General features: G+C 36.6%; 1 protein-coding gene across 2 annotated transcripts; it reads right to left on the bottom strand.

Moving 5' to 3' along the window:
- Positions 1 to 16,513: 16,513 nt before the first annotated feature.
- RERGL (RERG like) lies at positions 16,514 to 25,892 on the bottom strand. Of its 2 annotated transcripts, none has more exons than XM_017888629.1 (5): positions 25,793 to 25,892; positions 24,619 to 24,675; positions 21,389 to 21,462; positions 19,989 to 20,137; positions 16,514 to 17,004 (listed from the first exon to the last, which is right to left on the bottom strand). In XM_017888629.1, exons 1-5 carry the CDS (start codon positions 25,842 to 25,844, stop codon positions 16,722 to 16,724), a joined length of 615 nt encoding a protein of 204 aa, XP_017744118.1. In that variant the 5' UTR covers positions 25,845 to 25,892; the 3' UTR covers positions 16,514 to 16,721. The 2 variants fall into 2 exon arrangements, with proteins under 2 accessions (XP_017744118.1, XP_017744119.1); XM_017888630.1 differs by lacking the exon at positions 25,793 to 25,892 and adding an exon at positions 24,948 to 25,355.
- Positions 25,893 to 27,726: the final 1,834 nt, after the last annotated feature.

Here is a 27,726-nt window from a genome sequence, read left to right as displayed (position 1 = left end):
TGAATACTAATCAGGGCATGGATATGAAGAAACTCTCTGAAACCAGAAAAAGAGCCACCCTACAGGATTAGGCAGACCATTGTGCCGAGCTCAATGGGAATAGTGCTTTTCCCAATAGGAAGACTAGAAAACCTCCTAATTCATGGTGCATCAACTAATGTCATCCCTCAGTAGTGCAGAAAATCAACTCTTAACTAAATGCTATCCTGGACTTGCCTAACAAAGTTAAAAGCAAGAAGGAAAATGATCAAACTGATTCTATGTAACATAGTTGCTTATTGTTCTCTGGATTTTTTTTTCAGTATCTTGAATACTTCACTCCTGACTTCCTTCACATCTTTGTTCACAAGTTATCATGTCAACAAGGTCCTAACTTGTGTTTAAAGTAGTCATACCTCTCTCTCCCACTCCTAACGTGCCTATCCTTCTTGCATGATTTATTTTCCTCCATAATCCCTAGACATTCATCATTTTCCAACATCCTGTGTAATTCACATATTTTGTTTATTGTTGTGTTTTTTCACTAAAATATAAACTTTATGGGAGTATGGAGTATTACATATGTTGTTTGCTTCTCTCTCCTCAAATTTTAGAATAAAGCCCTGGTTTATAATAGATTGTCAATAAACATTATTGCTTGATTTGATTTTGAAGCATGTGTTGTATGTTTGCAAGAGGAAAGATAAAAATGAAAAGAACACACCATACTAATAATATTGAATACCCTGGGAGAGACCATTTGAAGATGATATAAGAAAACTGTCAGCATTTTTGTCCTTTATAACTTCTACATTATTTTCCAACACTTATTAACAGCATGTATTTCTGTGATAAAATAACATTATAATAAAACTATTTATTAAAGATAATAATACAGTGTCTGTGGCATAATACACATTTTCATGTTATTCAGTAAGTATATTACAGACTCTAACTATGTGCCAGACACTGTGCTAAGGCCCTTGAGAGATGGCATTGAACAAATATCAAAGGTACACTGGTTTTTTGGAGCTTGGAATAACGTAATGTGGATATACTCACCGAATAATAATTGCAAATTTTTGTATTGTTTATACTCCATACTTTAAATGTTACATTTGTGTTTGTTCCAGAAAATGTCAAACTGACTTTCAAATTACCTGGAAGGGGCACAAAGAAGTTTCTGGGATGTTAGAAATGTTCTATTTCATGATTTGTTGACTGTTTTATAGGTTTAGACATTTGTTAAAACTTATTAAAGAGTACACTTAAAATAGACATTGTCGTATGTAAGTGATCTTAACGAAAAATACAAAGCTATATATTCTTTCCTCAATTATAAATATAACACCTGCTATTCTAGAGAATGTGAATGAGGAAATCCATTTTTTAAATAAATAATTAACAAAGCCTGTTAATGAGATTTGGGATTTGATTTAGATAGGAAGATAAAGATTTAGAAGATCTTAAATATAAGCTTGAAGTAATTTTTATAATTCATATAAGATTCTTGAGTATACAATTCAGCATAATAAACACATTTATAAATAGGAAATCATTGTTAGTTATCCTTTGATTACAAAAATATTTCATGATCACGTACAGAAAATTTTGGAAAGCGCAGAAAGAAAATCATCTAAAGGCTAATAATCCTTTGGCATATTCCTTTGCAAAGATTTTTCTAGATACATTTGTGCATAAATGAAATCACATGGCCTACATTGTTGTATATTTTCATATTTATAATTATAAATAAAACAGGCATATTCCCATATATTGGTAAAAAGCTGAGTGTTGGGAGGGAAACAGAGGCAGGGCTTGCATAATGTCCTCGGGAATGTGTCTAGACTTGCTGGCTCCTTGCTTCTAGCCCTCCTAGGCTCCTATTTCCATTATCTCAAGTAGCAGAACATGTTCCATATAAATGCTAAACCATCACAGCTGGAAATCATGTGCTTAATACAACCTGCCCTTTTGACCTCCACATTCTCACCACCTGGTTCTTTGTTAGATTACCAATAGATACCGTGGGCTCCCAGAGCTCGGGCGGTGGGGGAGGGGGGATCCCCTTATACTGCCTCTGTACACTAGCGATAGCCTCCTGATGTCTCACCTTTTTCTCTAATCCTTTGACTCTGTCAGACTTGGTCACCTCCATGACCTGGTGTTGGGTCTGATCACCCCAACTATTCCTGGTTGCCCAATGTGGGGCAACAAAGAAGTGAGGGAACGCTAGAGCATGTGAAAGCAGAGGACGCACCATCCAAGGAGATAAGTCAGTCATATGAAGGAAAAAGATGGCATAATTTCACTTATGAGGTATCTACAATAGCCAAGCTTGGAGAAAAAGGAACCATATTGTCTTCCCACACCACTCCTGGGTATATATCAAAAAAACTGAAATATGAATCTCAAAGAGATATCTGCACTCCTAAAAGCAGCTCGGCGGGAAAGCTGAGCACTGGGAAGAACCAGGGTAACAATGGGAAAAAGTGAAAGCAGACATTCTGCTTACTTAAATTTAAGGCATTTATTACGAAGAGGGGGAGTGAAAGTATTCAAAATATAGCACTCTTTAATGCAGTAGAGCAGTTTTGTCCATGGTTCCCAGAACAAGGGACGATGGAGTTGGATGAAGGGGAGAGAATTGGCAGGTTTTTTAAAACATACAAAGATGGAGCAAAATTTCACTCTGGGTTTGGTCAATGTGGGCGCTAATAGAAGCAGCTCTTGAGCCATTTCAGCTGATGAGGAAGAGGACGAGTGTAAAAAACTTCAGATTCTGTATGAGAGGAACGGGAAACAGGGGAAATTAAAAAGGAAAACAAAGTATGTTTTAATTAGCCTGTCGGCTCCAACTGCTGAATTAAGTGAAAGACTACCTTCTCTCCCCTTAATGGGCAAGAAGATGAATTAGCCACAAGAGGTACTGCTCCTGTAGTTGCAACATTAAAACCTGGAGCAATTGGTGGTGCTATACAAAATTCTATTCAAAAGGCTAGAGCCAAGAAAGACTTGAAGCATAGCAATTTCTCCTAACTATAATCCAACAGGGAGGACAGCAAACGTCCATCCGCTGTGTTTCCAAAATCCATCTACAAAGGAGAAAGATATTCAAGTAGTTGAAGAAAAAAGTGTACCCTCTTCCTCTAAAAGCCAGGGTAAATTTAAAACCTATAACTGATAATTGAAGGTCTTCTCCATGACCCTACAACACTCCAGTACTACCTTGTTAGCATAAACAAGGGCGTAGCCCGAAAGCACTGAGACCACTGACAACCAGTGGCCTTCCTATCAAAATTCCTTAACCCCATAACCCGCGGATGGCCCAAATGCATTCCATTGGTAGCCGCAACTGCTTTGCTAACAGAAGTAGAAAAATAACTTTTAGAAGAAACCTCATTATGAGCACACCTTACCAGTTCAGAGCTATCCTAAGTAAAAAAGCAAAAAGGTAGCTTACTAACCCAAAGTATGGGGCTATTGTTAGGAAAAGGTGATTTAACATTAACTACTGAAAATTCCATTAACCCAGCAGGTTTTCTAACGAGGGATTTAAATCTTAGTTATCATATAAAGGTCCAACCAGACCTAGGAGGAACTCTAGGACAGGACGGCTGGTTCCTCCCAGGTGATTGAGGAGGGGAAAAACACAATGGGTATTCAGTAATTGATAGGGAGACTCTTGTAGCCGCAGAGTTAGAAAATTGCTTAATTGATCTGCTCAAACGTGCGAGCTATTTGCACTCATCCAAGCCTTAAAGTTCTTACAGAATCAAAAAACTATCTCAATCTTGACTCAAAATTTACACCCTCTCTGAAATGTATTTGCGTAAGAACTTTATGAGAATGCATCTTGATGGGGCAGCTGCGTTATGAATACTTAGGAACCCAGCCCAGCTCTAGAACTCACCCTGAGTTAGGCATGCTGTTAAAGGACCACTAGAGTCCAGCAGCCCGGACCCCTTTCTTTGTGGTCAAGAAAGGCAGGAAAACAGGTGCAGGACTGCTACATCAGTGAGCATAACTAATCAGATAAGCAGAGGTCCATGGGTGGTTACACACCCCTGGAAAGGAATAAGCATTAGAACCATGGAGGATGCTCTAGGACTATTACTCATTGGAAAATGACTAGGGGTGCTGGCATCTGTTCTTTTTTTCAGATGGGAAATATTCCCCCCAAGGCAAAAAGACCCCTAAGATGTACTCTGGAGAATTCGGCCCTGTCAGTGTTACATACCTTTTTCCCTCTCAGACTTGAAGCAAATTAAAACAGACCCAGGTAAATTCTCAGACAACTCTGATGGCTATATTGATGTTTTTCAAGGGTTAGGACAATCCTTTAATCTGACCTGGAGAGAGATGATGTTACTGCTAGATCAAACACTCCACATGAAGTGCCGCCATAACTGCAGCCCCAGAGTTTGGCGATCTCTGGTATCTCAGGCAGGTCAATGATAGGATGACAACAGAGGAAAGAACAATTCCCCACAGGCCAGCAGGCAGTTCCCAAGGTAGACCCTCACTGGGACGCAGAATCGGAACATGGAGATTGGTGCCACAGACATTTGCTAACTTGCGTGCTAGAAGGACTAAGGAAAACTAGAAAGAAACCTATGAATTATTCAATGATGTCCACTGTAACACAGGGAAAGGAAGAAAATCCTGCCTTTCTGAAGAGACAAAGGGAGGCACTGAGAAAGCACACCTGTCACCTGACTCTATTGAAGGCCAACTAATCTTAAAGTTTATCATTCGGTCAGCTGCAGATACTAGAAAAAGCTTCAAAAGTCCGCCTTAGGCCCAGAGCAAAACTTAGAAACCCTATTGAACTTGGCAAACCTCAGTTTTTTAGAATAGAGATCAGGAGGAACAGGCGAAACTGGAAAAAAGCCACCGCTTTAGTCATGACCCTCAGGCGAGTGGACTTTGGAGGCTCTAGAAAAGGGACAGGCTGGGAAAATCCAGTGCCTAATAGGGCTTGCTTCCAGTGCAGTCTGCAAGGACTCTTTAAAAAAGATTGTCCGAATAGAAATAAGCTGTCCCCTTGTCCATGCCCTTTATGTCAAGGGAATCACTGGAAGGCCCAGACTGCCCCCAGGGGACGAAGGTCCTCTGAGTCAGAAGCCACCAACCAGATGATCCAGCAGCAGGACTGACGGTGCCTGGGGCAAGTGCCAGCTCATGCCATCACCCTCCCAGAGCCCCGGGTATGCTTGACCATTGAGGCCAGGAGGTTAACTGTCTCCTGGACACTGGCACAGGCTTCTCAGTCTTACTCTCCTGTCCCAGACAACTGTCCTCCAGATCTGTCACTATCCGAGGGGTCCTAGGACAGCCAGTCACTAGATATTCCCAACCACTAAGTTGTGACTGGGGAACTTTATTCTTTTCATATGCCTTTCTAATTATGTCCAAAAGCACCACTCCTTTGGTCAGGGAGAGACATTCTAGCAAAAGCAGGGGCCCATTATACACTAGAATTAGAAGAAGGAAAAAGGGTAAATGTATATAGAGTCTAAGAATGCTTACCTAGTCCTCCGTGCCCACGCAGCAATACGGAGAGAGGTGTTCCCTCGGAAGTTAGGAATTCCCTATCAAACATCAGGAAGACTCAGGTAAGGAGAAGCCCAAATTCTCCTTACCTGAGTCTACTTCCTCCGATCCCTGCCTGAAGATAATTTTATGGGGAAGAGGATTTGCTCGTCTCTTCAGATGACAATCAGGTGCTTGCGTGGGTGCCCTTCAAACATCTGAAGATCTATCATGAGCCACAGCATCTAGTGGACCCACCTGAACCGTGCTGATTGAAGGCTTGGAAAGCCTTGATTTGCTTTCTCTATGCCTTCTGTTAATCAGAAAAGGCCTGTTTCTTATCAGTGACCTCTGGGCAACAACCACAAGTTTTTGCTTCTGTTTCAGATTTACTAACATGGGGGTAAGGGTATGCTTGTGTTTTTGCAGGAGATGAATGAACTGTGTGGATGCCCTCAAGATGTGTATCGACCATGGAACAGGAGACTGGAGGGGGGGGGACCCATGGATCCCAACCATGGATCGGGTTCCCCCAGTACGAGCCATGAGCCAGTTGAATCTGAGTGCGAAGATGGAACTGAGGACCTACTGGAGTCACGATGCTTAACGGACTAATGCTTTCTGACTCAGCTCCTCTCTACCCTGAATATAAGAGACCCTAATAGTTTGGCAAGAATATCATCACCCCTATTCAGCATGAAGAAGTTACAGAAGATGGACCTTCATCCTTCTGCAACCCCGAGGCTTAAGAGCCCTCTTGTAAAAGGGAAAGGGGGAGGTATGTGGGAAGCATTCAAACCAGAGCGACTCCAGTTTGAATAAGGGCTAAGAAAAATGAAGCTGGATCACCAACCGGCAATTAAGGGCTGCACAACCCGCAATTGCCTTGCTCATGATAGCTAGGAATGATAGTAATACCTTCTCTTTTACAAACACGGGGAGCATGTTGGGGGAAAAAGCTGTGTTGGGAGTGAAACTGAGGCAGGACTTGCATATTGTCCTCGGGAATGTGTCTAGACTTGCTGGCTCCTTGCTTCTAGCCCTCTAGGCTCCTAGGCTCCTGTTTCCATTATCTCAAGTAGTAGAACATGTTCCATATAAATCTAAACCATCACAGCTGTAAATCATGTGATTAATGCAACCTGCCCTTTTGACCTCCACATTCTCACCACCTGTTTCTTTGTTGGATTACCAATAAATACCATGGGCTCCCAGCGCTCGGGGTCTTCGCAGCCTCCGTATGTTAGTGATGGCCTCCATGGTGTCTCGCGTTTTTTCTTCTCAATGCTTTGACTCTGCCGGACTTTGTCACCCCCCGTGAACTGGTGTTGGGTCTGATCACCCCAACACCATAAAATCTCCAAAACACCTGTAGAAGTGATTTTAAATTTGTATATACTTTTCAGTAGCATTGAAATATGATGTGGGAACAGCCATTTATAGCCCGTTATATTGATGACTCTCAGCTAAGAGTCTGAGTCTGTATTCTGGAGACTTCGGCCCTGTCGATAACTGACCTGTGACCTAGATTAATCCTTTCATCTATATTGAGACGAGTAAATTATTAAACTGTAAAACAACATAGCAATATCACCTTTGCAGGGTACTTGTGTGTATTTATATCAGATATATTTAAGTCATCTAGTGCTTTTCTGATTAGCCATAACCTAGATTTCTAGAAGTGTCAGGTTAGGATCACTGCTGATAAATAATATCACACAGACTATTCTATATATACTACTGAAACAGGAAAAGTGCCCTTGTCCACCTCACAGGGCCTGAGACAGGGGAAGTGGCTTGCTTCTTCAGTGCCCTGCTGCTCAAACCTCTAGGGGGACCCTACAGGCAGGTTATGGGGCTCTGACACCAGAGCAGCATCTAGGGGAGGATGTCTACAGCCCCTGAAGCCCCAGCAGGCATGTGTTACCATCTGGTCTTTTAGTTTTGCCATCTGTAGGCAGCTTGTGTTAACCAGCTCAGTTAGACTCTCTGCCTTATGGCAAGGACAAAGGGCTTTCTGTATCCCAGGGTTCTTGCCTTGGTGTGCCTGAAGAATTGGATGACACGTGGGCTTGGAGAATGAGTGCAAAGTTTTTTATTGAATGGTGGAAGTAGCTCTTAGCAGATGGATGGGGAGCCAGAGGGGAGTGGAAAAATATCCCCTGGAGTTGGGCAACTCAGCAGCCAGACTCTCCTCCGACCACCCCCACTAACTCCATGTGGTTGCTCTGGTAGATGGCTTGCTGAGGTCAGCTGGTGCCTGTCAGTGTGCTCTTAGGGTAGTGCGTTCCTCTAGGCGTCCAGCCACTTGCGTCTTCTTCCGCTGATGTGTTCCTTTCAGCGTCCAGCCACTTGCATGGTTTTTATAGGTGCAAGAGTGGGGGTGTGGTAGGCCAGAGTGATCTTAGGAAATGCAACATTTGGGCACGAAGGTAGGAGTCCCTGTCCTCACCTAAGTCCGTCGGCACAGGCCCAGGGGTAGAGCCCTAGCTGGGGACCCGCCCTTCTCCTGACCTGCTGCCTTACCACAACCAAGGTTATGACTATTTCTTTTACATTATAGCCTTCTAGTTCCTAAATGATTAATTTATTTTGGGGATTGGATCTTTAAAAATATTTTAGCAAAAGTAATCGAGTATATTTTTTCAGAGCACTTGGACATCTACACATTTTCATCATTTTTCAAACAATTTATCTGTCTTTATTACTAGAGTTCTACAAAAGTTTCCTTTGAATCTCTTTAGACTTTTCTTAATTAACTTATATAGTTTGTCAAGAAAATAAAGCCATTTTTGAATTAGTTCCATTTTTTTTAACCTGCTTCTGAGAGAATTTTTTGTGAAACACATTGAATTGTATTTGAGATGTAGAAGTTTGTCTTCCTCCCAGAATAGAAGTTTCTGCTGTGGATTTTTGAGTCCTATATTCCAGAAACAAAGTATTATATATTAGATTCTAATATTTACACCTATACTATTTATGTATATCCTTGGTGTGCTTTTGTACATGTTTTCATTTGTTCTTTGTGTTCTTAAAAATCTTCTCAGGTTTTACATCTATATCTTTTACCAATTGGTAGTGTCAGTTCAATTCTTCACAGCCTAAAATGCAAATTTTAAAGTTTGATCTGGACTTTCTATTTTCTATTTTAAAAATTATTTAGATAAGTAATTTCTCATTTTAACATTTATATTCTTTTCCTGAGGAATATTTTTGAGCCCATTCCTATTTATGCATGTGTATGTAAAGGACTTATGTTTCTTGATCTTTTTTTAAGGAAAGATATCCTATGGTCTGGTTTGCTGACACATGGTACACCTATTTTATCTGTATCTTCATTATTTTTGGAAGGGGACAATGTAGCTTTGTCAAATCTCATACTACAAATCTGTTTGCTGTACCTGTTTCAGCATAATCTCTATGTGTTGAATTACTCTATGTGTTGAATCTCTATGTCTATTGAATTACTTTGTTTGCATTTTATTGAGGTGGAAAGTGGTTCCCAAATTGACCATCCTCTCATTACTGGAAAGAAGACAGATTGTGGGGTTCTTTTTTTTTTTTTTAACCAAGTGCTTTACATAAATGATTTTAACCAAGGGTCTTTGAGATCCTGCCCCGACATTTCCAACAACTGATTCTACATTTCCTGTGTTTGTCTTTAGTCATGAGCACTATACAGGTTAAGATAGTTTGCCGCTACCACTTCTTGTATTACTTTAGCTGTGAATATTTGAAGAAAGACAGAATTGTTAGTGGTGGGTCCTGACTGATAGTTTTAGAAAACTATAGTCATGTAGGGGAAGGACATCTGGCCAGTTTTCTGGTTGTGCAAAGCTTGTGTGCAAGCTGGGACTTAAGAATAAGGTAAAATATTGTAGCTGTTACCAGATGAATTACACATTTTCAGTTTGAAGGTAGCACAAACATAGGCTATGATTTCATTTATCATTTTAATTTTCAATAGTAAAACATTGAATTTCTGTTAACATGATTTCTGTTATATGAACTTTCATTCATTTTATAAATTGTCATTATTCAAATTAAAAAATAGAATTTTAACAGAAAATTATAAAATGGTGGATTCCGTTCTCATAACTAGACACTGTCTCAAGCCCCTATGATTAAAAAATATATGCTACTATGTATACAATATTGATTTTTAGTGGATATTGTAAATATAAAATTTATTAAAGTCATTTTTTATGCTTTCCTTACAGAAGAAATTCTATTTGAAGATATTCAATAAGAGCATCACTGATCAAAGATCACTATTTTTTAAATCATTTTTTATCAACACAATTTTGTGAGGATTCTCTACTAGGTGACTGACACAGGAGTAAGTGTTACTCAAAGAAAAAAATAAAGTAATATACACAGTACACAGTTACAGCTCTATACCTGACAGTTTATAATATTGAATATCACAAACTTTTGTATTTGTTTTAAAATGAAAAATTTAGTAGAATTATTTTTTCAAAAATCATTTTCACATTTTTTAGTAGTTTCTTAGTTACACGCTGTTACAACATAAGATGCCCAAAGGGCGCCTGTAGTCCCAGCTACTCTGGAGGCTGAGGCAGGAGAATGGCGTAAACCCGGGAGGCGGAGCTTGCAGTGAGCTGAGATCCGGCCACTGCATTCCAGCCTGGGCAACAGAGTGAGACTCCGTCTCAAAAAAAAAAAAAAAAAAAGATGCCCAAAGAGTTGAAAACAGCCTTGAGTTATTTTCCTTCCCTTCTCCACATCTCCACATGCATTCACACAGCTATCTGAAAAGGGAGACCACAGCCACCTTAAATTCCATTTCACTGCACTATAGTCCTCACTTTCAGGAGTGTATTTCTTAAAATAATCTGAATTTCACAAGTCACAATTTAAGTCCATTTTATGTAGTCTATAGTGGATATAAATCTATTTTTGAAGATGGTTTTATCAAATTGTTTTTCCTTTTGACACAAAATCTCCATCTGTAAACCTTTATTTTATGTTTACTTCTCTAATATTTCATACATGACTACTAATTCTTCTCCCAATTCTGATGTTTGCTGAGAACAACGGGAAAATTACCTCATAGTATTTCAATTATATTCCTTTCTTCTAAACTATTCACTCACACGTTTGGGTCATGCCCACTCAAGTAATTATCATGCTAAATTACTGAGCTCCTATTCATTTTTTGGAATTTTAAATCAAATGCTATTATATTTTATTCCCCATTTTATAATTGCACTTTTTTCTTTCTGTCCTAAAGGAACCCATCTGGGAATCTACCTTTTCCCAAGTTTATGATTTTGAATGAGACATTTCTCACATCTGATCATCCTCCTTTCTTCTCTTATTTTGCTATCTCTGTTCTCTGCTTTTAATTCACTTTATTTTATATTCTTTCTGAGAGATTAAGTTCATTTAAAGAACCACTTTTTTTTTTTTTTTTTTTTTTTTTTTGAGACGGAGTCTCGCTCTGTCTCCCGGGCTGGAGTGCAGTGGCTGGATCTCAGCTCACTGCAAGCTCTGCCTCCCGGGTTTACGCCATTCTCCTGCCTCAGCCTCCACAGTAGCTGGGACTACAGGTGCCCGCCACCTCGCCCGGCTAGTTTTTTGTATTTTTTAGTAGAGACGGGGTTTCACCATGTTAGCCAGGATGGTCTCGATATCCCGACCTCGTGATCCGCCCTTCTTGGCCTCCCAAAGTGCTGGGATTACAGGCTTGAGCCACGGCGCTCAGCCTAAAGAACTACTATTTTACCTAAGAATATGTATACACACATTTCTGAGTCTGCAAACAAATGTGTTTAACTGTAATACGGTTATTAAAAAATTAGTGATCTAATTCCATAACTTTATACTATTTTTAAGTGGGTTAATGTGTTATGTATTGTGGAAAACAAACTTTGCATGACAAACAGACTTATTTCACTGAAGGCCTCAAAATCTTCTGATCAAATCAAACAACTGGTCTTTCATTACAATTATAGTTACTGTTTGAGTCATGGACAGTATGTTTAACTCAATCAAAAAATTTTAACCTTTGAGTGTGTTTTTATATAGAAATACCTATAAGTTTTATGACCCTAATTATCATATTACCTTGAAGTTAAATCTATACTTGAAAAAATATATCAGCTTGATTTTACACATGTGTTTTTACAAGTTTTCATGTGTCTAGTTGTTAAATGCTCATGTTCTATAAAACGTTCTAAAAATCATACAGGCAACTCATGGTTATACTTCCTTTCATATAATGTGAAGTGATTCAATCACTCACATTTTTCTTAATTCATTATGCCTTAGCTGCTCCAGGACCACTAAAATGTTGGTCAAGTTTCACATTGACACTGATACTTTATAGTCTGAAAATTTCCTTCTTAGAGTAATTTATATTTCCGTTATTAAAGATAAACTTGTGTTACATCTATATCCAAAAGGAAGAAAAATAATGTTTGGTGGTTTATATATTTGAAAATTATGATGAAGTTTTTTCTTTTCTTTTGAAATATCTTGTCACTATAGACTGTATTTCAAATTTATGGTGTGCCTTTATTTCTTTGGGAATTTAAAATACTTTAAATAATTTGGGCTTTGCCTGATTCCCCAGAATTGTAGAGTATGACTGATAACTGCCTTTAGAATCTTTAATAGCTAAATTACAATTATTATGCAAAGCCCTACAATAGACAGTTATATGGATTGTTAAATGACTTTGCCTTTTTTGCAAACTATAATCATTTTCCTTTATTAGCTGAAGGATTTTATAATTTAAGGAAGATGAGAAACCTATAAGTCACGCTTTCAAATAAGGAACATGGATATTGCAAACATTAAATTCCCCCATAAAAATGTTAAGGCATCATTAAACTGGGTTCAGATTAATACAATTCAGTCAACTCTAGATAGATATCTCCCATAATAAGCTGAAACAATACCTAGTGATCTAAGATGTAAAACATTTTACTACAGCCAATTTATAAACCTATAAAACATACAGGTATCATTCAACCTCTTTATTAATAGTGCATGCCTTGTATTAAATCAAAACCATTTTAAAGACCCCTCCCCTTTGGCATTCCCTTCCTCAGCTGTTGCCTCTCATTATGTGTTATCTCACTGAAGCTCATCCAAAATGAATGACAGCATCTTTCTTGCTAGAAGCAGCATAGGCAATTCCCGGCCTAGTGATACAGCTTGGCTATCTCTGAGATTTATAGACACACTTGCTGTCCTCAAACTACAATATTCTATTGCTTAATGTTGATGTATTTGTTTCTCTGTAGGTATGTGTTTTTTGTTCACTTCGGAAACATGCAACATATTATTTTTAAGGTTTTTTTCAAGTTGTTTTACAAGTGAATTATGTTCACAAGAAAACTGGTATTGGTACAATATCATGTTCTAAACAATTATGAATCTGGTTGGAAAATTCCTTTTAACACGTCATTTTTCCCTAGTAAGAAAGCCAAGTATTTCGTATTGACTGAGTTGCTGAGGGTTTTAATAAATTATTTTTTCTGGTTATCTATTGCCATGTAACACTTCCAAAATGAAAACAATATTTACTATGCTCACAAATCTGTAGTTGGGGTAGAGTTCTATGGAAGTCGCCTATCTCTGTTCCACTTGCCATCAGCTGGAGTAGCCCAACGGTTGTAGGCTGTCATCACCCAAAGATTCGCTTGTATATCTAGTGGTTATGTGGTCATTAACTCTATGTGCTGTCTCCAGCCTGGTGCCTCCATACATGTTGACTCATAGCTTCCAAAGCAGAGTTACAAGGGGGAGAGAAACAGATGGGATCTGTGTCTCCTTTTCTCACCTGGTTTCATAAGTCATACACGTTACTTCTGCCTCAATCTGTTTAAGACGAGTCCGTAAAACTGATCCACATCAACAGGAAGAGAATTGGAACAACCTATTAATGGGAGAAGTGTCAAAAAATGTGTTTTTGTTTTAAAATCGTCACATTATCAAAGGTGGAATTAATCTAATAATTTCAAATATCACTCTGAAAAAAATAGCTGTTCATTTCTAAAATTACTGCATCAAAAAATTTTAATATAAATTCTTGTTCTTATTACTATATTCCATATATTCCTTATGACACGGCGTGTCATCCAAGGTCAATTTTCTAAAACATCAGTGTATAATTAAAAAATTAAAACATATGGAAACATAAGCAGTACCTTTGACAGAAAAATTTTGATCTGACTTATCACAGGTACATATGCATGAATTAAACTATTAAAAATTTCCATTTAACATTAGATTCTTACATTTAACATAGATAAATGTTATTTTTAATGCAAAATTGTCCCCAAATAATCTTTAACTGGAATGAAGACCAAATCTCTGAAAATGAGATAATCCAGAAGAAAAAAAAAAACAAAAACCATATTCAAGTATAACTGCTTGTACTGATAAATATATATGTATACATAGCCAATATTAAAACTCAAAATTAATACAATGTTTATAAACAGTTGACCATAAGAGTGCATCATTAAATTTGCTAAGACAACTTTGTACAATAGAAGTTTATTTTACACTTACATAGCTATCTAGTATAAATGTTCCTAGCTGATGGGAAGCTGTGCTTACTCAAACCTGATATGTTAAATGCCAGCCAGAAGAAGACTGTGCCTCATTACAGTCTTAGACCGAGATAACCATGAAGTTTATTGACAGAAACTATTTCAGTTGGCAGAATTTCAGGAAGTACACTTTGTTGTCTACAAAAGACTTAGGAAAGCAAAATATATCACTATTTCATTAAATTATATAGTATTTGTGACCCACCGTTGAAAACATTTGTATATATCCTTCCTCATTTACCCTAATTTCATAAACTAGGCTAAAAAAGACCTTAGTAACATTTTAAAAGTTCACCACTTTAAAAATGTGGGGTAAGAAAACTGGCATGTAATACACTGTTTCTAGGCAGTGATTAACAGTTTTTCCAGTTGGTCAGAGTACATAAAAGGTAAAGCTGGAATACTCATCACGATAAGTTTTAAAGGAAAAGTATGTGAAAGGATAGCTCTCAGAGGAATCATAAAATATGCAGATTTGGCCGGGCGCAGTGGCTCACGCCTGTAATCCCAGCACTTTGGGAGGCCGAGACGGGCGGATCACAAGATCAGGAGATCGAGACCATCCTGGCTAACACGGTGAAACCCCGTCTCTACTAAAATACAAAAAACTAGCCGGGGAGGTGGCGGGCGCCTGTAGTCCCAGCTACTCGGGAGGCTGAGGCAGCAGAATGGCGTGAACACGGGAGGCGGAGCTTGCAGTGAGCTGAGATCCGGCCACTGCACTCCAGCCTGGGCGACAGAGCGAGACTTCGTCTCAAAACAACAACAACAACAACAACAACAACAAAAAAACACACACACACACACAGAGATTTTTGTGTATCATGTTAATGCCCAGCAGAGATATAACTTTACAACCAGCTGGACAGGATGACTTGGCCGTCAGATATCCACCTGACTCCTTTCTGGGCATCTCTCCTTATGTAACTGACTCACGATAGCAGTGGCCATGGTGGCAGAGATGGAAGCAATGCATGGGTCCACAATATGGACTTTCCGTCAACGTGGCTGATTGAGCACATCACTTCTAAGTATCCAACCAGTCAGTTTCCGAAATAAAACCTCCACTCTGGGTATGGCACCATTTCTTAGGTTGCTGGGAGAGTAGATAACAAGCTGCAGGTTAAATGCTAGCATCCAGATTTTGCTGTTTCAGGATCCTGTGATCTGCAGTGATATGGGACAGCACAGTTCAGCGGTAGTATCCACTGATGCGAAACAACGGAGTGGATCTACTGTTAACTCTCACCCAGAGAGCAGAGTCACCACTAAGCTTCTCAGAGTTGTCTGTGCCTACTCATCAGTGCATCCTACTTCCTGAATAAGGGAAGTTCCCCTGAATTCTCCCAGGGATCGCAGTCAAACACTGGGTTCTTGGGACTAATTTAATATAGTAACCCTAAACTCCTTCACGTCTTTATAAACGTTCTAAACCAATTTTGTACACTACCACATAAGCTTCTGTTTTCCCATTACTTTTACTTTAGTATATCGTCAAGGTCAGACTTCTAACGAACAGCAAATCTATTTAGACCAGCTCTAGGTGTCACTCTTACAATGTTGCATTGTGACTCCTGGTGAGTGATCTCATGTCAGTGAATTTTCTCCTGTCAAGCTTAATATTGTTTCACCCCTCTCCAAGGTCACTCTAACACTCTCTATTAAAGGTCTTCACCCATCTGGGTCCCCAGGGTCTTGACAATACTTATTAATCAAATATGTACATGTAGCATTGCGTGCTGTTGTAATTTCCTGTGCCTGAGACCTAACTTTGATTTGTCAGCAATTTGGCCAAAATTAAGCCTTGGATCTCAACTTGAAAGACATCTTTCGTCAAAGGTCCACAAGGGCTGTGGCAGTGGTACCATGGTCTAGGAGGTAGACACTTGTCTTCGGAAAGAAACAGTAATTAGAGTAACCTGAGAAGAACCAAAATATTTGTACCTAATCCACAAATACTTACTTCAGGGCAACAAAGCCTTTAAGGTTATAAATTCCCCAACAAGTTTTTACTTCTGTCTGCCCTATGATGTATGAATTTCTAAATCTTTTGATCTGAAAATGACCTTAGCTCTATAAATTAACATATCTGTGACAATGACCCTTGCTAACATAGCGTGATACATGAAAATGAAGAAGGGTAGACTTTTTCATCAGATCAACTCCAGAATATATATACTCTTGGGGAAGGAATTTGCTTAAGGTCTAAGTTTTATTACAAAATATGCATAATACTATGTAAGCTACTGAATTATTGTAAAGACACCTTTAAATTAAATGCATGTAATTCTATTAAATAAATCAAGAACTTTCATAGATTGATAAACTAAGCTCTGTAATCTATTAACTGTATGAATGTAAGTACCCATTTCATTCAAAAGAACTATGTAAAATAAAGGTAAACCACAAACTATGGCATGGTCGTTTAATAAATTCACATAAGCAGAGTATATTTGGCAAGGCAAACTGGATAGCTGTCCACCAGTAGGTTAGGGTGAGTGCAGTGTTGTATAATAAATGAAAGGTTCTGTGTGAAGGACAGTGAACAGGATAAAACAACCAAAAAGGCAAACTGCATGTTTGAAAACACAGCTGTGGTTCATAGTCATTTCATGTCTACTAAACAGATTTCCTTCTCTTTCCAAATACATTATTGATCAATTTGGCCATTGATTTAGATCCACTGGGTCGTCTCTTTTCTTTGAGTTTGAAGTTTATCAGGATGTCCTTGATAATTCTGATAAACATCATTTCCACCTCCAGAGACTGCTCTGCTGCAGACAGTTCACAGAATTGGCATCGGTTATCCAGTGCCAGCTTTTGCCCTTCTTCCCAGCCAACCTCTCGCATATGACAAAGATCTCGTTTGTTGCCAACCAAAAACATTGCTGATTCCACAGCTCTGAAAGAGAGACACACAATTTTTAGCAAGATTGTTTTAACAACTTTTTTTAAAAAAACAGATTTATAGCCAAAGGATTATAAATCAAAGAAAAAATAGTGTGTATGTGTGTTACTTATGGTCATGTGTGTGTATTGTTACACATAGCCCCAATTACTTAAAATCATTTTAGATAAAATGTAAATAGCACAGAAGCAACAAAGCTCTTAAAGCAGAGGATTTGAAGTAACATGAACCTATTACTGAATTCTGGTGCTGTCTACTAACCAAAATATGATTGTTATCTTTCCCACTTTCAGTTTCCTTTAATGTAAAAATGTGGTACATATTCATTATGGAATACTATGCAGCCATAAAAAAGAATGAGAGTGGGCAGGTACAGTGGTTCATGCCTGTAATCCGAGCACTCTGGGAGGCTGAGGCAGGCCAATCACGAGGTCAGGAGATTGAGACCATCCTGGCTAATACAGTGAAACCCCACCTCTACTAAAAACACAAAAACTTAGCCGGGTGTGGTGGTAGGCGCTTGTGGTCCCAGCTACTTGGGAGGCTGAGGCAGGAGAATCACTTGAACCTAGGAGGCGGAGGTTGCAGTAAGCCAAGACCATGCCACTGCACTCCAGCCTGGGTGACAGAGTGAGACTCTTGTCTCAAAAAATAAAATAAGAGAGCATGTCCTTTGCAGGGACATGGATGGAGCTGGAGGCCATTATCTCTAGTAAACTGACCCAATAACAGAAAACCAAATACTGCGTGTCCTCGCTCATAAGTGAGACCAAAATGATGAGAACATATGGAGACACGGAGGGGAACAACACAAATGGTGCCTATTGGAAGGTCGAGGGTGGGAGGAGGAAGAGGATCAGGAAAAATTAATGGGTTCTAGGCTTCACACCTGGGTGATGAAATAATCTGTACAACAAATCTCCATGACACAAGTTTACCTGTGTAAAAAACCTGCACATCTACCCCGAACCTAAATTCAAAGTTTTAAAAATGGTAAAATAATCTTCACACAGAATTCTCAGACATTAGAGCTCATGGAGACTGTATACATTAAATGATGTATATAAAAATACCTAACACAGGCCCAGGCAATGAAAGATGCTGACTAAGTGTTACTTTTCATGTTCCTTATCAATTGTAAGGGAAGAGCTAGCAAATGTCTCTTTACTTATACAGTTACTATAATTGAACAGTCAATTTAGATAAAATTTTCATAAGCAAAAATATTCAATATTTATTGCTGTTTTTTGCTCCACTAATATCCATTATAACATGCTCTAGAGAAAATTGTATAATCTCATGAACTTGTCCAACTCTCCTGTTTAAGAAATGTGTCTTTGTTAAGATAAAATGTGTCTGCAGACATCAATATGTCCTCCTTGGTTATAATGAAACAATACAAAAATAGTTTGAGTTGAAGAATATATTAAAATCACTAGGCTTTAAAAGGCATAGAACACTGCAAAGATATCTACTACAAGGAAAAAATGGGTGCACACAGTCAGTCTTCAACTCTTACTGGCCCCGATTCCACTAAAAGTTGGTTTCATTCAAATGACAATGTGTGGTGAACTTTTAAAAATGTTACTAAGGTCTTTTTTAAGTCTAGTTTATAAAATTATTGAAAACAGTAAATGAGGAAGGATATATACATAGGTTTTCAAGGGTGGGCCACAAATATCAGATATAATTTAATGAAATAGTGATACATTTTGCTTTCCTAGTCTTTTTACAGATTGAGAACTGAAAGCATTCAAATAATTAGTCAATAAATTAGAAATATTTCCTGAAAAATGTCCAATACAAATGTTTATACTTTCAATATGTTTTAAGTGTTCTTGAGTGATTACTTTGAAGAAATGTCAGAATTTTATTCCTGTCCCTTACCTACATCATGATGCTTAAATATAAGATATTTAATGATTGAAACAATGGAGTTCTAAAATATCAGTAATATTATAGGAAATAAGAGCTATGAGACGCCTTAGTAAAATCTCATCTATTTCTCCTATCCTGCTGCCACCAGTTAAATAATTAGAAAAAAGAGCTCTAGAGATTAAAGTGGCTTACTTAGGCCAAATCAAAGGAAAGCAAGAATGTGCATCATCTAACTCCAGGGAAATACTTTATCAATTATTATCCCATGATTTCTTTATAGTGGGCATTTAAAATAGATACTAAAAGTACATATACCAATTCTCAGTAATATTGTGCTTTTTTTACTTACCAGATTAGAATACTATTTAGATTCTAAGGGCTAAATTAGTTAAAAGCAGGAAGACTCCTTTACAATCAGAACATTGAGCAAAAATAGTTCAAATGGAAAAGGCCAAAATGACTGAAAAATGGGGAAAACTTAAATTGGAAACTCAGATGCTTAAACTTTTATCTACTAATGAAACAACAGCTTAAGGCACAATCATGTTTTCATAGTTCCTTGTGTCAAGACAAGACTAAGGAATTGTTGATCAGCCCTTTAGCAGGTAAAATGGAGAAAAATGTATTCTCATATTTAGAATTTGTAAACAGTTTGATTATTCCGTCTATTTTGCTTTGATAGATTGAACAACTCAGTGACTAGGAATTGGATTTCACGGGATGCCAAACGTAATAAATCTGAATTTATTTAGTATCCTTAACATTTTTGTGAGAATGGAAAGAAAAGGTTGGAAAGAGAACTATCTTATATACAAAGGACCATTATTTTGCAAGTGAGTGTCATGTTAACAATAGAAGCTGTCTTGTAAAATAGCCATTTACTCAGGGCAAGTAACTGTTTATGGCAGCCAGGATATAAAGCATTCTCATCTTATTCCTTTTACTACATGTGTAACTCCTGTGGAATGGGAAGCTGAATTGTTCAGGGCTGTTAAATTTTGTAATTGGAAGGCTGTATTAAACCCTTCCTAATGATGCTTACAGCTATATGATGATTTACTAAAAAGAAAGGAGAAAGGAATGAAAAATACCTTCCTTACCTTTTACAATGACTAGTCTGTGGCTCCCGGATTCTGTAGATCAGTGCTTTCGCGAAAGCAAACGAAGACCTATCGCTGATGTCATACACAATAACAAACCCATCTGCCCAGTGAAGCTCACTTGTGAGGGAGAATTTTGCTTTCTGTGTCTGAAGATAAACCAAGTACATTAAGAGTGGTTGGGATCTAATACCTGTGTTTTTATACTTTAAACAGTCAACTAATGGAGACCCACTTCAGCTGGAAGATACATCAATATGTTAAATACTGATATTTTCTAAAATATAGTTCTTTATTACTCTTTGTCTTTAAGTAAAAGTGATTAAATGTAAAACAGAACTATAATAAAGTTATATCTATCTAATTTTATAACTTTTCTAGAAGAAAACATCTCCACTTTTCAGAAAATTTGATGAGCTACAATAATTGTCTTTTGAACTAATACCCACATATTTGTTGTGAATATATATCATTTATCTGTCAGTGAGTGGAATATCTATTGATTTCTGGTACTAGATTTAAATCAATAAAAATAAAANGCTGGAAGATACATCAATATGTTAAATACTGATATTTTCTAAAATATAGTTCTTTATTACTCTTTGTCTTTAAGTAAAAGTGATTAAATGTAAAACAGAACTATAATAAAGTTATATCTATCTAATTTTATAACTTTTCTAGAAGAAAACATCTCCACTTTTTCAGAAAATTTGATGAGCTACAATAATTGTCTTTTGAACTAATACCCACATATTTGTTGTGAATATATATCATTTATCTGTCAGTGAGTGGAATATCTATTGATTTCTGGTACTAGATTTAAATCAATAAAAATAAAAAATATTATAAAGGTTTAGCTAAATACTTAAGGTATATTTTTATTTACCCTAAATGATCTGTCTCATATAGTTGTTTTGAAATCCTGAATAAAGGGTCATTTTTCTCTTATTTGTATAATCCCATTTTAACTGTTTTCCCATATGAATAGACAAGCAGGTTTGTACTGAAAATCTATTTTATGTATTATGTTCTATTGACAACTGGTTAGTTATAAGTGCAACTTAGTTGAAAATAAAAAGTGAATTGATAAGCCAATAAACTATTATCTTCTGACAGTGACACTGTGAGCTGATAGAAATATAGAAACAGCCTAATGTTGCAATTTTAAAGATATTTGTGATACAATTTTTGACATGAACTTAGAGATGCCAGGTAATGGAATTAACAACACAAGAAAATAATCTCTTAAATTTTTAATAATTAAAATGAGAAGAAACTTTGGTTTTAACACTGCAACTTTTCACTTTTTTCACTTACTGCCATATAATCTTCAAAATCATAATTATTTAAAAATCAGTCAATCAATAAATCAATAAAAAAAGGTGTTTTGTTTTACTTACTTGAGAACAAGGGTCATATATTTCCAGATTTAGTTGTTTCCTTTCCAAACACAAGTGCTTGTTATAGATAGATTCTGTAAAAATGTTGCATATTCACTGTCAGTATGAAAATACTCTGAATGTGAACTCATATCTGAATCATAGTCTGATAAATTCAACCACTCACATTTTAGTGGAATCGTATTGTGCCCTTTTTATATTGCTGGTAACCGAAAGCATGTATTTGTTGTATTTACTCAGATACGTTTTTTTGGTTTTTTGTTTTTTTGTTTTTGTTTTTGTTTTTGGAGACAGAGTCTCGCTCTGTCACCCAGGCTGGAGTGCAGTGGGCCAGTCTCGGGTCACTGAAAGCTCTGCCTCCCGGGTTCATGCCATTCTCCTGCCTCAGCCTCCTGAGTAGCTGGGACCACAGTCGTGTGGCACCACGCCCAACTAATGTATTTTTAGTAGAGACGGGATTTCACCGTGTTAGCCAGGATGGTCTCAATCTCTTGACATCATGATCGGCCCGCCTCGGCCTCCCAAAGTGCTGGGACTACAGGCGTGAGCCACCGCGCCTGGCAGATATGTTTCTTACAAATGAATCTCACCACTATCTATATTCACCTACATACCTTTTTGCCCATATATTTATATTCCATCCTATTACTGTGCGTGGAACATCTGTGTTCCTATCTAAAGTAAACCCATTCATTCTCAGCTAGTGATGATTTCTCCTCACCCGCTGAGAGACATGGCTTCAGCAATTCTACTTCCCTCTTATATATCATAATTTTTTCCTCTTTACCATATAATTAGCCACATCTTACAAACATGAAAAATTTCTTCTAGCTTAAATGTATTATGGCTTAATGGTTAATTTTCTATCTTGATTTTATTTGCCTTATTGGTAGCCTTAATGCAGTTGATCATTCCTGCCTCCTTAAAGTATTTCCTTTACATGACCTTCAAGGCAACACTGTCTCCAGTTTTTGTTTGTTTTTTAATTCCTTGTTGTTCTGTCTTAATCTTTTTTGTTCACCTCTCCCTGCCCCCACTGACTTCTCGCATCTCAAACATGGATCCAGTTCATAGATTTCTTCTCTTCTTACATTCCTTTTCAGATCTCTTCTAGTTCCCAGCCATCACATGCCAATTATTTCTGATGAACCCAACTTACGTCTGAAGCCCAGACCTCATCCCTGAACTCCAGACACAAATAACTTACTATTGGACATCTCCATTTAGATACTTGATAGATATCTCAATCTTAACACACCTCAAGCTGAACCCCTGATATCCCTGCAAAGGCTGCATCTTCTACAATTTTCCATTTTGTTAAATGGCATATCCATAACTGCAGTTTTTCAGGTAAAAAAAGAAAATAGGATTATCCTTGATTATTTGTCTTATGTCACATATTTATTCTAAAATTTACTCTAAAATTCTTTTAGTCTATGTTCAAAATATATTTTGAATTTGTCTGTATCTCACCATCTCCATTGCTAACAATCTGGTCTAGACCACCATCATTAATTGCCTAATTTATCACAAAGCCTTCTAAGTCATCTGTTTCCATCCTTCCTCTAACACCCTTCCTGTTTCTAGAGTATTCTCAACACAGAAGTAAAAGTGAACCTTGTAGCCAGATCACATCACTTATCTGATCAAATTCTCTCAGAGGATTAGGGTTGACTTCTTACCTCCTACCAGGTTATATTTAACGAAATTTGTTACGGTTTCATGAAACCTTAAATTATGTTTTCAGTCAGGTTCTTCTAAACTTTATAGGTTTATTCTTGACTCCAAACCACATCATTTCCTTCTAGTCAACTAAAATTATTCACTCTCAAATCTCAAAAACTGCCAGCAAGTGTCATCAATTCTCACATTTTTAGAATTGTATTATTTCCCCTTCTAGTTTTAATATACAAAGTGGAATCATTTTGGCTAGTTTGCCCTCTGAGTTACTGAGCTTTTGATCATTTGGTTGGCTTTCCAAAAATGCCTCTAGGTCTCTTACATTGAGATGTAACAGCCAGAAATGTGTAAACATTTCATTAGTTTATACAACTATACTATATCAAAGTTTACGTTGAGGGCTTTTGTTGTTATTTGGATGGTGTATCATTCTGTGTTTGTTTTATTTTTTAGTTCTGGGACATTTTCTTATGCTCGAGTCCTAACTTGTATGTTATGTTGACATTTTTGACTGATGTCGTTGCCCTCACAAATGAAACAACAGGAATTTTTTCTTTTTATGTTTTGAGCTTTCTATAATCAGTTTTCAGGCTCTTGCCCTAAAATGTTCATAATGTCATATGGACTGAAATACCATGTTGAATTCATGTAGGGAAAAACACAATGTAATATATTAAAGCTATTTTCTGAGATACTCCGATTATGCTACTTCATGATTAAATGCTAAAGATTTTGTTTGTTTCTCATGGAAAAGCACACTTGCAATCATAAATTCCCTTAGTCTAAGTAATAATCAACAAAACATTCTCCTTTCTCCCAATTTTTATATTTTCTGTAATCTACTATCCTTATTTAAAAAAAAATCATCTCCTCATCTCATTTCTTCAATGAGGCAAGATATTAGCACCATCATATTTAATTGGTGAGCCAAAAATATGCTCGAAATTATGGCAAAATTTCTCACTTTTTATGTTGTACTGTTTCCCATATATTATGCTAATTCTAGTCAAACAAATTTACAGAATAGTTCATGAAATAATCTCAAAATTTTATCAAAATGCCCTGGCATGTGTTTTAAATGTTTCTACATTTATATAAATTACTTAGATAATATAATGTTTAATCAAGGCATAATTTTCCTATTTTCTTATGGTTTTACAATAACAGTAAACTTTATTCCTTTGTTGTGGTTTCAGTATCAATTTTCTTATTTTTTAAAGAATGTTGACTTAATTTCAAAGTTGTTTTATACCTTACAAGAAATATTCAGTTACATGTTCTACAATATTTTGAAGAGAGGATCTCAGTTTTAATGTTTTTCCAGTTCCAGACTTTGAAACCAGTCTTAACATCAAATTGGGTGAATTTTACCATAAAAGAACATTTAATCCAAGTACCTATTTTGACATTTCTAATCAGAATATGTGAATAAACAAACAGTTTTATACGCATAAAAATGGTATAGTCTATCAAAATGCATCTCTGTACTTAAGTGGGATTTAATTATGATGTTAAAATTTTAAGGTAAAATGTCTAGAGTAGTGACTTACCAAAATTAGAAGCATATTCTCCAATGAATCGCTTAGTAAGAAACCTCACTGTAAGAGCTGCAAAGCAAACAACCTAGATTTAAGGCTGTTATATTTTATGAAACAGAAAATTTGGTTATGTGCATGAGTTTTTAGTTCTGAAATAAAAGATATTCAAGAATTAATAAAGACTTTACAATTTTACCAAATTCTGTCCTAAATAGTAGTTAACAATATTTCCATGGTACAAACAAATGATTAGAAAACTGGAAAGGAAGTGATCTTAAAGCGCTGCACATCTAAATCACTATGCAGTTAATTCATTACCGCAAAAACATAAGGCCACTTACCTTTTGTAACAGAAATAGATTTCTCATATTTGAGATGCAAGAAGTTTGACATCTGTTTATTTTCTCTATCAAATTCAGTCTGGCTTCAAAGTGCTATATGTAATAGTCACAAGGACACTACCAAGTATTTGCAGTTATTTAAGGATGTAGGGACCTACAAATCCAGGAAATAGAAAAAGAACCTCCGGTGTCCGTTCATCATGTCACAGCTCCTGGGTTTGGCCAGTTAAGATGTCATGATTCTTTAGGCTCAAGTGGCCCTATTGGTAGCATCCCACCATTATAATGTGACCAAGACCAAAGCAAAACACAACAAAACAAAACATGACTTCCAAAGTTAGAGCACATTATTGCTCAGTTCCAGGACATCCACCAAGCCATGCCCCGCAAAGTTCTTTCATCTCAGTAATGCTGTATTTAAAATATAATCCACAAATCTCCAAACATCTCCCTACCCTAGTTTCAGAGCAGATGAGTTCTATCAAGGCCATTGTTTGGCAACTAGTAGGTATGAGGGCAGGTGTGTTGAAGGGAGAAGTAGGTGGGATAGTGATGTAAAAATTTCCTGTTATTCCTATGAATTGTAAACATCAGTAGAATAATATACAAATTAACATTTCAGATATTTATCTTGCTATACCTGCCTATATATTCTATAAACAGTTACTTGCCTATAAAAATGGAAACTCCTGATGAAAAATAATGTGCCTATCATCCCAGTGAGATGTTATTATAGATGTATTTTCATTATATGAAATATATATAAAATACATGGTTAATGGTTAACATGTCAGTTTCTCACTCTTTCTGTACTCTATTATAACACAGAAGACATCACCACTCACCAGATTTGCCTGTTCCTTCACCACCCAAGACAGCAAGTTTCACATCATTCATCTTGCTTTTCTGCTTCTTGGTCAGTACTGTCTTCTGGAACTATGCTGCCCTGTGACAAGCTTTTTTTAAAGCTTCCTTTTTATTGCTGCTCTCATTTCTCTAAGAACAACTCCGCCCCATATTCCTACCAGCCAACAATAACTTTTAAAATGTTTTCCTAGAGTAGTTTTCAACTCAGTTTTCGTATAACATTTTTTTAAAAAACTAGAGTTACTCTTTAGACCTAAAGGGTTTAAAGAAAATATGTATATATTTATAACAGAACCTTAGCTTACAATTCTCCATTTTTGTGTACCTGGAATCTACCTTCTCCTAGGACCTAAAAAAAAAAAAAAAAAAAAAAAAAAAGTATACAGGACGGGTAAACATCTCTAAATTTACTTTGATTGTGTTGGTTTGTTTTATTAGTATCTGAACCTATATCTGCTAGGGTTTCTTCTATGAAAGAAAAAGGGAAATCCATTCATTCAATCATAAAAAGAGCACAACTATCTAGGATTTAGAAGTTTAGATTTGATTTCAATGCAAATACGTATCTAGACCATGTTTGTGAATCACATGAGAATCTCAAGAAGCAAAAATGGGCACTACAGAGTTTTAATTTATCCAATGTCTTATTTAATAAGTAATTTCTCCTTTAAAAAATGTTTTGTCAATAGACAACAGCAATATTTCTGGAGAAAACTAAAGCAATGTCATTTGTTAGAAAAGAAATAAATATAAACCTGTCGTATTTTCTTCTATAGTACATTGAAATTAGAAAAGAGAAATGATAAAGGTAAGAAAATTTGGAAGGGGTATTCTGGCATGATTCATTCCTGCTTCATAATAAAGAGGTAAATTTAATTTGCAAAATGATGAGTTTTCATATTTCTTTTGTCAGATTTCCCTACTACCCCATTACTTTCTTCCTCTTTTATCTCCCAATTTAGATATGTAAAATTCTACAACAAATACAACAAGCCTACATGTGTGTACCAAATTTTGAGGCCCAAGTGAAAAAGTTTCATTTCTAGGCTAAGTTGATCACAGGAGTAATAATTTGCTTTTTTAAAAATGCATTTATTTAACAAACATTTTCTACTTGCAAATATATTTTAAAGCTATGTTAGGTTTAATGACCCACTATTGTTAAATCATGATTTTCCTGCCTTGATAGAGTCTACACTCTACTAAGAGAAAATGGAAACAATTAAAATTACAGTAAACAGGGTTGTTGCTAAAATAGGACCGGGGAAAGCAGAACATGTGGATATAAAGGTCTTCAAAAAGTAAGTAAATCTTTAAACATAAACAGGAACCATAGAGAGAGGGAGGAAAAAGTGATTAGTGATTAAGGAGATGTGTCTACTCCAAAAGAAGAAACAGACTCCACAAAGGAAAATGGGGCAAGAGAGAGGGTATGACAATTTGTGGGATCGGCAAGGTAACTGCTGAACCAAATTGCATTTTTTCTTTGTTACAAATTTGAAAGAAATAGATATGATCTCTTTAATTTCTGCAACTATATAAATAGTAACAAGAATTACTTTTTTAAAAGGAAATTTGCCAGTCGACTTATTTTACCATGGAATTAGATGTTTTCTCTATTTGGAGAAATGCTATTTTGTCTTAAGAACCTTCTGATGTTTTAGAGGTTGAGTTCCCTGACTCTTAGGAAGGCAAGATTTAACCTCATAATGTAGAGGATGTTGAAAACAACATATAAGTTTTTGTTATCAATGTACAGGCATTCTTTCCTCATGTCCTCTTCCTCCCTACTTCCACCTGGATTCAAAGGAGGTTCTAAAGCAGCCTGGCACTGAAGTAGAGTGAAGTTTTAAACCTGAACTGAAAGAATAAAAGCATGTACATATTTTCTTAAGAACCAGAAGCGCCATTA

The sequence above is a fragment of the Rhinopithecus bieti genome, unplaced genomic scaffold, assembly GCF_001698545.2.
Source record: "Rhinopithecus bieti isolate Rb0 unplaced genomic scaffold, ASM169854v2 scaffold_15769, whole genome shotgun sequence".
Lineage (NCBI taxonomy): Eukaryota > Metazoa > Chordata > Mammalia > Primates > Cercopithecidae > Rhinopithecus > Rhinopithecus bieti.
Note: the sequence above shows the minus strand (reverse complement) of the source record. Positions and strands in the feature narration are given on the sequence as shown.

What these genes read in the sequence shown, in the direction of transcription:
- RERGL (XM_017888629.1), bottom strand. Translation starts at nt 25,844, where the DNA reads ATGAATGATGTGAAACTTGCTGTCTTGGGTGGTGAAGGAACAGGCAAA. An exon ending in TGAAGGAACAGGCAAATCTG is followed by an intron (nt 24,676 to 25,792) that starts GTGAGTGGTGAT and finishes TTTGCTTTGCAG; the next exon opens with CTCTTACAGTGAGGTTTCTT. An exon ending in CAGACTAGTCATTGTAAAAG is followed by an intron (nt 17,005 to 19,988) that starts GTAAGGAAGGTA and finishes TCTCTCTTTCAG; the next exon opens with AGCTGTGGAATCAGCAATGT.